Consider the following 11,394-nt stretch of genomic DNA (forward strand, 5'->3'; position numbering starts at 1 on the left):
GTTTGAGAATTGTTGCGAAAGTTGATTTTGGATGATTAGATTTGGATTCTGGAGTGTTTTAAGTGAGTATGATTGGACAATTTACTGTAGGTCGTTGCTCAGCTATCTTGTTGAGAAGAAAGTAAATGTGAAATGATGAGCAGTGGTTCGGTGGTTCCTTACGAGTTACAAGGGATGTAAATGGTAAGCTCTTCTTTTTAACTTGTGCATTCTGGCTGCAGATGCTAGGGAGAGGAACAGAGAGGAGGAGGAGAGAGAGAGACAGAGAGAGAGAGAGAGAGAGTTGGGGAGAGAAGACAGACAAAAGGATATTATTGGAAGAGAAATAATGTGGGTGAATAAAGAATTTAAAAAAATTATAAGAGGCGTGTCATTTGTAAAAATGGGTGTGCCAATTTCAGTTAACTAAACAAATTGAAACTTTTCATCACTGTCTTATACTCAAACCACACGCTTCTAAAAATGGAGTCAATTTCAATGGATGACTGTGGGGCCCGTGGTAAACCAAGTCAACATCTTGGGCCGTAATATCCATGGTCCCTATTGGCTTCATGCTATAGCACACAATACAGTAGAGTGCACCTGATAACTGAGCAGAAGGATCTCGATCCCATCAGAAATCTTGTAGCAGATGTACGTCAAGATTTTGTTTCAGAAATCAAATCAGAAGCCGAAGTCGAAATAAGTCCCCCAAAAAAGTGCATGTCAACTCCTCACAAGACTTATGACAAGAGAGAGAACCCAGAGAGATTATACATATCACAGTCTGCAAAACATGTCAGACTTCGAACCACTCAACAAGAGACAAAGAAGCCAATAGGAGCAAGACTGGTAGTTACTATTATGAATGCTAAAGTAGTAATCTCTGTGAGAAAATAAATACTGAGAGCTAAACTAAGCATCGTTGCGTATTGGGTTTTCAATTCACAGAAGAATCCAATATTTACATCCCACGCGTCAAGCGTTACTATTTCTCTATATCTGAGCCTATTTACTGTTGCTTAATTACAAGCCTATCTAGGAAATCATCTTCTACTTGTCTCACTGCTGTCATCATTATCGTTATTGTTAGGCCGTTTTAGCTCTTTAGCTCTCTCGTTTATACTCATCACCATCAGAAATCTAGTTTCTTCTGTGCTTGGATTTTCCGGCGAGGCTGTGAAGGAGTTGTCGCCGGGGAGATGCCGCGCGTGGCGAAAGGCGAGAGCTCGAGGGGGTTGCAGAGCGTGCATTACTATCCCGCACCGCTTTCAACTCATGATGAAGTTGTTAATGATTCTGTTGTCTTCTGGGACACTCTCAGGCGCTTCCACTTCATGATGAACACCAGGTTTATGTAAGCCTTCTTCTTTAGGGTTGTTCATAAAAAAATGTAGTAGTTTCTTTGTTTCATTTCCTCTCTAAGCCTGTATACTCTTTTGGGTGAAAAAGGATTCCTGTGATAGGAGGGAAGGAGCTAGATTTGCACATGTTGTACGTGGAGGTAACAAAGAGGGGTGGATATGAGAAGGTTTGATCTTCATTTCATCATTCTTGAACTCTAGCTACATTAATTTGCTGATTATGTTATAAGTTAATTGTGAATTTTGAAACCTTAGGTTGTTGAAGAGAAGAAATGGAGGGAAGTGGGTACTATTTTCATGTTCTCCCCAACCACAACAAGTGCTTCTTTTGTGTTGAGGAAGCACTACAGAAGTCTTCTGTTCAGTTATGAACAAGTTTACTTCTGTAAGAAACAGGGTCCTATATGTTCCCCTCCAGGTATTACATTATTCAACTTCTATTTCTTGCCGGTATTCGCGGTTTATTTTGACCCTCTTGCTAAAATGGCTTTGTTTATAATCATGCATCTTTTGCTCCTTAGACAGCCTTTTTTTTTTTTTTGTAAATTCTAATTTTTGTATTTTTGGTTACCTCCAGCTCTGTCTCCAGTTTCATTTTCCATTAGTAAGCGTAAATGCTCAAACAAGCCTGAAGTGGCTCTGGTACAATATTCCTCAGAAATGCCGAAACTGGCCGAACCCATACCAGAGTGCCTGATTCCGGGTTCTGAAGGTGAATTTATTTTACTTAATAAGCTCTGCAATGCTTTCTGTAGTAGAAAAGTACAATGAAATTCTTTGGGATAAGGTGACTAGTTCCAATCACCCGATGGCTGAATTTGCCCACCACATATGTTTGATGTGGTTTCTATGCCTCAAAATTTCATATCTGATAAGTTATATTTGGATGCTATACTATGCTGATTATTAATTTAGAAAATCGTTAACAAATTTGCAATTTTGCACTTTGGTTAAAGACAAACCAAATGTATGTTCCTGTGGAATAGCCCCAGCTGCTCCATTCCTATCCTTATGCAACAAATATGTGGCTGCTAGGCAGACATATATACTTTGTTTCTATTTTTGTAACTCTCATGGATGCAGCGATGGGTCTATATCATATATGATATATCAATAGTCCATATAGGGCCAATATCATTATTGCTAGCTGTAGCTACCGATGTTTTCTGTTACAAGGTCATGTTCTTTTCAGGAACTGGAATGATTACTGGGAAGTTTGATTGTGGTTACTTGATTACTGTGAGGTTGGGTTCGGAGGTTCTCAAGGGAGTGTTATACCATCCTGAGGAGCCAGTTCATTCTGATGGAAGCCCTGAGCCCATCAATGTTAGAATACCGGACACCAAAAGATCACGTCGTCAAAGGAGGAGCAGAAGAAGGGATGACCCCAACCATCCGAAACCTAATAGGAGTGGTTACAATTTTTTCTTCGCAGAGAAACATTGCAAGTTCAAGTCCCTCTACCCAAACAGAGAAAGAGAGTTTACAAAGATGATAGGCGAGTCTTGGAGCAATCTCACTGCAGAAGAGAGGATGGTAATTACTATATTAAACGCCTTCACAAGTTCATACATCTATTAGTATATTTATTTTGTCTGGAAGTTTTGTGACACTTTTTCCTGTCATCTCAATCCATAGGTTTACCAAAATATTGGGGTGAAAGACAAGGAGAGGTACAAGAGAGAACTGGAAGAATACAAGGAAAAGAAGAAGCTCAGGCAGAGCGCGGAAGTTAACAGAGACACAGAGGTCATTCGTAAAGCAAAAGAAGAGAGCCGGTAGAGACATTGAACTCGACAAGGGCTTCTGATCATTGGATTCTATGTATAGAGAAGCGTAGGGTCTAGCTATCATAAGGGCCATGCAACTCCTTGCTGGTTTCTAGTTACTGATCTGAAGTTGCTCATTGTTTCAAATACTAATCTGAAGTTGCTCTAGTTAAATTCAGATCTAGCTGTCATAAAGTCTATGCAACTCCTCACAGTTTTCTACTAACTAATCCAAAGGTGATCATTAGGAAAAGGCAATCAATGCTTCACTCCACCATAAAATTTATATTTAATCTACTGCACATTTAGTATCTACAATGCAACAGAATAATTTTCAGGTCCTGTGAGAGGAGGTTGCCTACTGCCGCTATTTGTAGACTTAACAAAGAATGATAATCCAGGAAATGGAAGGGTTTTGATTGATATATCTCACATGATACATTATAGCAGTACCAATGGCCCACTGAGATCACATTCTGATTAAAAAGATCCACAAGGATAAGCGAAGCAAATAGAGATGAATTAACATCGAGATCACATTCGCTTGCTAAGACCATGAAAGAAGCGATGTCTCCTCCTCTTCGAATGCCTCCTAGAATCCTTTGACATAACACAAGCAACAAAATGCACCTGCATATGCATAGTTATATTCATCACATCTATCGTGTTTAAGCAAAGAATAGCATCCTGCAGCTTCTTTCAATTAGGTCTACATAGTGTGACATGAGCAAAAATAAAATGACAACGTTGTGCAGAGGAGGATACCTGAGAATTGTTGCGAATGCCGTACTCCTCAACAGCCGCATTGTCGTCCAGTAACTTCTCATTGTGGTATGAGATGCAAAAATTCCGCCACACATGCTTCCTGCACATCAAAATCGAGATTACCCCATCATCAAATTTCACCAATACAACACGAATTGAATCAATATGATGCAGCTGTGGAAGTAAAACACAGGCAAAAAAATAACCCACCATGAAATGTGGCGGTGACCCATCTTGGACTGCTCCATCTCGTTAACTTTCGTTTTGATCGCAAGCTTGAGGTCCTTCACCGTAGCAGAGTTCGACAGCGCCACATCTTCATAACAACATCACATCCAATCAAACAGTTTGATTTCTATAATAAATTCAAACTGGCACACCAAGTGCTCGACGAAATGTCTGTGACAGAGAGAGAGAGAGAGAGAGAGAGAGAGAGAGAGAGAGAGAGAGAGAGAGAGAGAGAGAAAGAGAGAGAGAGAGAGAGAGAGAGAGAGAGAGAGAGAGATAGAGAGAGAGAGAGAGAGAGAGAGAGCGTTACCGAAAGAAGTAGCGTCGAGTTTGAGGACATTGATGCGCATGGCGCTGCCGAGTTCGAGGCTGAGGAGAGTGTCGACATCCGATAGGGTCGGTTTTCTGGGGACGTCGGAAAGTATGGGATCGTTTATAAGCGCGGCCAGCGTCGACTGCAACCTCGCTTTCTTTATGTTGTTTTCCTTGTATCCTTCTAAGCCAACACTCGACTCTCCCGTCGTCGTAGTCTCCGTCATCGCAAACAAGCTGCGAATGGATTTGGGTCTTGTTTGAAAGCCACAGCGTCTTATACAATCATGTTGGGGCTCTACATTCAGCCTTTTTGTTTATATGTTGTAATAATGTTTTTGGGCAACAATATTATGTGCATTGAAGTCTAGCAATAGCAAGAAAATCATCCTCCTATGAAACCAGGGGAACACTGTTTCCACATATTTGGCAACCCTTTTTCAGTTGGATGGATTAAGATTTTATTGATATATATAGTAAAAGAGTACACAACCAAGAAAGGTAGAAACACTCCGACCAAATCCAGCGGAATCTAACAGGGTTTCCGGCTGGAAGAACACTAATTATTCAAGCAGTCAAGTTTCTATTAAGGATTGCAATTTGAAAAGGAAGCGCAAATCAGAATAAAATGGAGCTAGGTGGTGAGGACTGATCTCAAGCAGGCTTCTGCATTTCGACCACCTTCTTCCACGACTCTCGGCTTGATATCTCCGACCACCACCTGCCCACATTGTCTCTTTCTGTAAACAGCTCTCCCATATCGGTGGCATTGATCAAGTAGTGTGTGTTGGGTAAGTGAGAAAGGTCAGCTAGAGTGAACGCATCGCCGGCCAAGAACTGGCTCTCCCTCAGCCTCTCTTCGTACACGTCCAGCACCTTCTTCAGCTTCTCTTCGTTCTGCCTGATTGCCGTTTGATCCTGCTTCAGCTTCATTCTCGGTGCGAATGCGAGCTGAAACACCAGAACTGAGCTTGGAGGGTTGAAGCTTTGACCTTCGGCTTCTAGCCACTGATCTATGGAGGCCTTTGCCAATGGGTTCTCCCCATACAAGCCCTTATTTCCCTGCTTTGCATACTTCTCACATATGTATCGGCATATCGACCTAGATTCTGAATATCACAGATCACATATTTAAAAAAACTATTCAACCCTAAATTTACAATCTAATTCCATGTGTTGAAGCATACATACCGAAAAGGGTGAAGCCTTCGTCTTCAAAAGCCGGCACTTGTCCAAATGGCTGTTACAGTAGGAAAGAAACAGCCATGAGAATTCAACAGAATCGTGTTCACTGTAAATGCAGGAGCAAGAGATACCTGGATCTTGAGGTATTCAGGCTTCTTGTGCTCGCCTTTGGCCATGTTGACTGGAACGAGCTGATAGGGCACTTCTTTCTCAAGGAGACAGGCCAACACTCTGGACACAGCGGTGGATATCGGTGGCCCGTACACTTTAACCGGTGTCGCCATCTGATTCAGATTGATTTCGAGGTCTTGCTCCTCTGTTTTTTCTTTCTTTCTTTCTGGTCCGATGTGTTTCTAATTTGTGTCCTCCTGATCTTTATCTCTTGCAATATACCCACTTGTTGCTGTACCACTTTATCCCTTACTTGAGAGGGTTGTTGTCTGGGTCCACGGCGTCCACGTACCAAAGATTTGAGTTTTAAGACCAAATCCACCAAAACAAGGCTTTTGATTGCAACGAAAAAGATATGAGAAACATAGACAAAGCAATTGAACATTACAGCTTGAACCTCCAAGGAGTCCAAGCTATGCTCTACGCTTTAAATTTAGTCATTATCTGCGTGTATTCCATACAATAAGCTAGTGCCAGTCCCTTCTTACTCAAATGAGCCTCATGCAAAACCAGCCCATTTTCCATTAATGGTTAAACAGCATGGCTGATTTCATAGATGATACATCTAATACATGGCAAAGAAAGGAGAATCAAGCTAATCTGAAATCTATGATATCAAATTTATCAGGTCTAACAAATCTCCACTATTGTATCTCTCATGTTATATCTCCTCATGAGACTTTCCCCTTTGTGAACCCTAATATATATTACAATTGAAGCTTCACAGATTCTCAGACTTCCAGAAAGTTTCCACCCATTCAAAGATGTACAGTGTGCCTGACGTCAGACAGAACAAGGACTTTGCCAGGTAGATATGTCGGTGACAAGATCTCGTATCTGATCTATAAGAACCTTGACATATGCATTTTTCTTCACAAGCTCCTACATAAACAATAAGGCCACATATTAATTCTATCGCTGTATTGGAATAGGAGAAGAAGTATGCTCCTCTTCAGACATCAATAAGGTCCCAAATCAAAAACAGCATCATTAACAGGATGAGCTCAAGGATGGCTAAAATGAGAAAAAGTCATCACAAAGTTTTATATCACTTTCACAACAATTCAAAACTTCACATACACCGGCTACAATAAACCGAATCCCTTGGAAGCAAACATCTATATCTAGAACAAGAAATGCGTAGTTCAAATGAATACCTTTCTCAAATTGGAGGCTTGCTCTTCCAACTTCTGAATTTCAGTTTCATCTCCAGACGAACCAGTTTCAGATGATTCCTGTTTCAGCAGCAATTCCCGATATCAGCTTACCGTATGGTTTCTAAAGAAAACTGTCGCAATTAGACACGTACATATACATAATATAGTCAATATCAGCTTACCGTATGGTTTCTAAAGAAAACTGTCGCAATTAGACATATACATATACATAATATGGTCATCGAAACCACCTAATAGAAGTACACCCAAGGCATTGATTGTTGGTGCATTCCAAACTATGTTTCCAAGCATTGATTCCTTACAAGGTTACAAATTTCTTAATAGATGCAGCAAACACTTGCAGTCATCTCACAAAGCCCTCACAATACAAATGCCCATTTCATTAAGTCCATAGAAATGCTTACTTCCTCGCAGTGACAAATCCATAAGCTTATTCATTCATTAGCTTTAATCACATAACTGGAACTTAATACTGCATTTCTCAACCAAATTATAATAAACCAGATCAGAAACTTCAATTTGTACCTTGAATTGCAAACCGTATAATTAGGGTTCATCAAAGTAGTAGTACCCCTAATTTAAAATCTAAATTACTAATAAGGAAAATCTAAAGAGTAAGGTTTCTGAGTTGTTCACCTTCTGAGAATTAGGAATTGCAGCCAAAACAGCCCGGAGCGCCGTCACGGAGTTCTTATACCGAAACCGAGCCTCCTCAAGAGCTCCGCCAGCTCCGGGACCGCCAGAGTCGCCGTGATTCTGGGCATTAGTGTTCTCAGAAGACGACGAATCGCTATGCACGACGCCGTTTGCGGAGGAATTGATGGACCAGAGGAGCGGGTTGCAGAGCTCGTCGTTCATGGAGGAGAGGATCTGGAAAGCTGACTGTATCGTTTCTTCTAGATGCTTCTGACCTTCTACTGCTAGCTCCTGCGTCGTCTTAGGGTTAGTTGCTGATGCATTCGCCTCATTCTCTTCCATTTTTTTCCTTTCACAGAGAAATCGAGAGCAGAGTGGAAGGGTTTCTCTATTCCTGTTATAACTGTTATCACGACCAACTTTTACTATATACTAAAATTTTTACCGTATCTTAGTTATTGAAAATAATTTTATATCGGGAGTAATTTATTTAATTAAAAAAATCTCAATTTATAGTTTAAAATCTAAAACTGTCGTTATATTTGACTATTTGAGTGTTGCATTGCCAGTTTTGACATATGATTATTCAACTTGTTTCATAGGTGATCGAATGTGCATAGTAAATCCAGTCATGCCTGATTAAATGTACAATTTTGTTTATCTAAGATAGCTGCATTAGAACGATGCTGTTTCTAGGTAGTGTTTAGAGAGACACATTCGAGCGGCACTAGCAGCAACTACTTGCATCTGCATTATGATTAGGGAGCACAAGCAGTCCAATTTGGAGGGAGTTTGGAGGATGGACTTGGCATGTTTCGGACATTGACATCGATAGGCAGCAAGCGGTACTGAATGTCGAGTTCTTTGAACACTTTGACCATTTCTTCGATCAGAAGGGCTCTCCTAGTCCATCTCGCCATCATGTCCTGATGGTTCATTCTGTGTGTAAGCCACACTGATATCTTCAGTTTGTTCAGTTCCTCTACATCCCTTAAGATCACCATTGGTGCTGGGTGCCAATGGTTAGTCTTAGTTTCAACGTACCTGCACATTCGATTTGTTACATGTTACTGTCAATTAAGATGGAAATGAAAAGAATAACCATATTATTTCCCTAGCTTACCCTTTGATTCTTTCTTTCACCATGGCCAACTTATCCAATGGAGTTGATATGTGAACACAGAAATCAACAGCATCTCCCATGTCAGGACTGCGGTAAAAGTTAGCAATTGGCTTGGTAGCAAGAACACTGTTGGGGTATATAATCTTCTGGTTATCAAACTTCAGAAACACTGTTGTTAATAGATTCATCTCATCAACTACCATCTGAGAAACACACAATATACAACGATTAGATAGGGGATTAGGGATTTAGGGGTATATACTTGTAGTAAGATGATTGGTAAATAAATACACAGTAAACATCAGCATTTTATTCAAGTTTTTACCTGGACTCCATCCACTTCACAACGATCACCCACATCATATGGGTGCATTACAAACAGAAAGATGATTGCTTCGAAAACTGTCTTGCAAGTGTTCCCAAATATAAATACGACCAAAAGAATCTGGGAGCTTATGAACACAAGGAAGTGGGTGATTGGAAGCCCAAGTATAATGAGACAGGTTATCACAATGATCACACCCACGAGAATGCTTAATAAGTTGTGGAGTTCATCCACTGCTGTTTTTGTATCATTCAGAGATAATTTTAGAGCTCTTCTCTCTCGAAATGTACTCACCTGCAGAAAAACAGACAATACATATTTGTTCTTCAGAAAAAGCCCCCTACCTCGTTTGCTTGTCCAAGATTTAGATAGGCAGATTGTAATATAACAAGAACTGGTATGATAATAAAAAAGAAGGTGAGCAGAAAATTATAGTTAAAGCATTAAGCAGTACCACCCAGTTTTTGAGACAAGACTTGTTGATGCCATCATCTTCACTTGCTACTCCGAAGAGACGAATTGTCTTCAAGGCTTCATCTTTATCCATAAAGCGCATCAAATCGTCAAGAAAAATGCATCTGTCGCAACAAGTCGCACCAGAAAACATTACCAAGAAGCAATTTGCAAACACAGGTGAAACTAAAATACAGATTAAGATCTCAAATCAATTGTACATGACATGGCAGATTAACAAAGATGAGTACTACTTACTTTGACCCCCGCTTGGCTACTTTGAGGAATATGTTCTTGGCTGCCTCTTTTGCCTGGCATTCAGTGCTGATCTCCACTGTAGAGTCGTCCTCAACATCCAGTATGTTTTCATCTAGAGTGGTTAAGGAGCCATGCCGGATGATATTCACCATTCTCCTCATATTCCAAGCCGAAACATTCTTCTGATTCAGCTGATGCAATTGGTTAACTGAGATCTCATCATCTTGGTTCACAGATTTAGGCGTTGTAGGCCTAGAGGAATATCTAGGACTCCTGCCGATTGTGGGGCTACACTGCAGTCCACCACTCCCCAAAACTCTCCCATTCCTTAGAAGAAGAGTTGCCCTGAGCTCGCGAGGTATACAAGCCCCAGCCTTCTGAAACTCCTCAATCTCCGCGGCAGCCTTTTCCTCTTCTTCTTGTATGTGCTGCCTTTCGAACAAAGGAGGACCAGAAAGCGTCTCAATTACATGCTGGTTGAACAATGCATCCTGGATTCGTTCGAAATAGGCATTGACATGGAAATTCAAAGCAAGAACCTTGACGAGTATTGTTTTCACAAGCCAAATTAAGGTAGCAACCAGAAAACATACAAGAGTCCTAGTCACATGAGGTAAGATCCTACTCTTGGTTTTCTTCTCAACCTTCTTATCAAATATAAGATGCCACACCACCAAAACCAAACCCAACCACAGACAATTCTGCACAGCCTTTCTCAACCCATAAACAAAATACAAAACCCTCTTCCTCAACAGAAAATTTCTCTCCACAAAGAACACAACCAAACGAATACACCAACCTGAAGCCAAACGCCCACAAATCAATGCCAAAAGCAACAACTCCCATTTCCAAATCGGAAGATCCCACACCGTTTGCCTCCTTATCATTGGAATCCAAAGATTACAAACTAAAGCACCCAAAACACAAACAAGACTCACCCACTGAACTAACGTCAAAGTGTTGAACTTCATCCTCTTATACTCTTCCGGAATATCCTCAACGTCAAAACCATCGTCCTCGTCATCTTTGCCGACCACTCTTCCGGAATGTCCCACCCTATCTGACTTGGTCCGCCGATCGTCAGGTGGATCAATGAGCCTCGACCTGGTCTTGTTCATTGGAGGTTTCCAACCTTTACAAGAAAACGAAGCGTTTGAGCTACGCCTCAGAACTTGAGCTCCACCCGAGTTGGGTGCATCCTCCAGTACCTGATCTTTGCTCCTCCGCCGGAGTGACTCCCCACCAACTGTGCCAACCGGGCTTCTTTCTCCGGTACCGTGGATCTCGACCTCTACTTGCTCTGCTCTCTGTGCCATTTTTAGACCAAAGCTCTACTTCGTTGAGTAGTATCACTGAAAGTGGGGTTTCTCAAAGCTTCCAACTAAGGAAAGTTGCACAACATGTGTTGGAATAATAAAGAGAAAACTACGAGTCTTTATTTACCGTTCATTTCTTTTCCCTCCTTTTTGATTATTTGAAAAGAAAAATAAAAGGAGAGAGGACATGTATAAAATCAACGATGGTGTTTTCTGGAAAGCTTCTCGTAAAATCTCTGTCATTTTTTGAAGAACATGTTCGCATTACTGTTCTGAGCCATATCATATACCCTGATAAAGATATAACCCCAATTATTCTTTTTCTTTTTGCT

The 11,394-nt window shown here is 40.9% G+C and overlaps 5 protein-coding genes across 5 annotated transcripts; 1 reads left to right on the top strand and 4 right to left on the bottom strand.

Moving 5' to 3' along the window:
• The first annotated feature begins 1,081 nt into the window (after positions 1–1,081).
• On the top strand, positions 1,082–3,125 carry LOC126783596 (high mobility group B protein 9). The gene is made up of 6 exons (XM_050509095.1): positions 1,082–1,336; positions 1,432–1,510; positions 1,599–1,761; positions 1,921–2,055; positions 2,536–2,879; positions 2,982–3,125. Exons 1-6 carry the CDS (start codon positions 1,182–1,184, stop codon positions 3,123–3,125), a joined length of 1,020 nt encoding a protein of 339 aa, XP_050365052.1. The 5' UTR covers positions 1,082–1,181.
• Positions 3,126–3,495: 370 nt separating this feature from the next.
• On the bottom strand, positions 3,496–4,704 carry LOC126783593 (U11/U12 small nuclear ribonucleoprotein 25 kDa protein). The gene is made up of 4 exons (XM_050509091.1): positions 4,416–4,704; positions 4,088–4,193; positions 3,878–3,977; positions 3,496–3,742 (listed from the first exon to the last, which is right to left on the bottom strand). Exons 1-4 carry the CDS (start codon positions 4,642–4,644, stop codon positions 3,647–3,649), a joined length of 531 nt encoding a protein of 176 aa, XP_050365048.1. The 5' UTR covers positions 4,645–4,704; the 3' UTR covers positions 3,496–3,646.
• A 144-nt stretch (positions 4,705–4,848) lies between these two features.
• Positions 4,849–6,154, bottom strand: LOC126783590 (glutathione S-transferase-like). Its single transcript, XM_050509089.1, has 3 exons — positions 5,734–6,154; positions 5,609–5,657; positions 4,849–5,526 (listed from the first exon to the last, which is right to left on the bottom strand). Exons 1-3 carry the CDS (start codon positions 5,884–5,886, stop codon positions 5,072–5,074), a joined length of 657 nt encoding a protein of 218 aa, XP_050365046.1. The 5' UTR covers positions 5,887–6,154; the 3' UTR covers positions 4,849–5,071.
• A 118-nt stretch (positions 6,155–6,272) lies between these two features.
• Positions 6,273–7,961, bottom strand: LOC126783594 (mediator of RNA polymerase II transcription subunit 30). Its single transcript, XM_050509092.1, has 3 exons — positions 7,588–7,961; positions 6,931–7,008; positions 6,273–6,655 (listed from the first exon to the last, which is right to left on the bottom strand). Exons 1-3 carry the CDS (start codon positions 7,927–7,929, stop codon positions 6,557–6,559), a joined length of 519 nt encoding a protein of 172 aa, XP_050365049.1. The 5' UTR covers positions 7,930–7,961; the 3' UTR covers positions 6,273–6,556.
• A 197-nt stretch (positions 7,962–8,158) lies between these two features.
• Positions 8,159–11,109, bottom strand: LOC126783582 (mechanosensitive ion channel protein 8-like). The gene is made up of 5 exons (XM_050509078.1): positions 9,747–11,109; positions 9,490–9,613; positions 9,036–9,329; positions 8,711–8,913; positions 8,159–8,631 (listed from the first exon to the last, which is right to left on the bottom strand). The coding sequence occupies exons 1-5, from the start codon at positions 11,060–11,062 to the stop codon at positions 8,346–8,348; spliced, it is 2,223 nt and encodes a 740-aa protein (XP_050365035.1). The 5' UTR covers positions 11,063–11,109; the 3' UTR covers positions 8,159–8,345.
• Between the last annotated feature and the right edge of the window lie 285 nt (positions 11,110–11,394).

This window comes from Argentina anserina, chromosome 2 (assembly GCF_933775445.1).
Source record: "Argentina anserina chromosome 2, drPotAnse1.1, whole genome shotgun sequence".
NCBI classification, from domain to species: domain Eukaryota; kingdom Viridiplantae; phylum Streptophyta; class Magnoliopsida; order Rosales; family Rosaceae; genus Argentina; species Argentina anserina.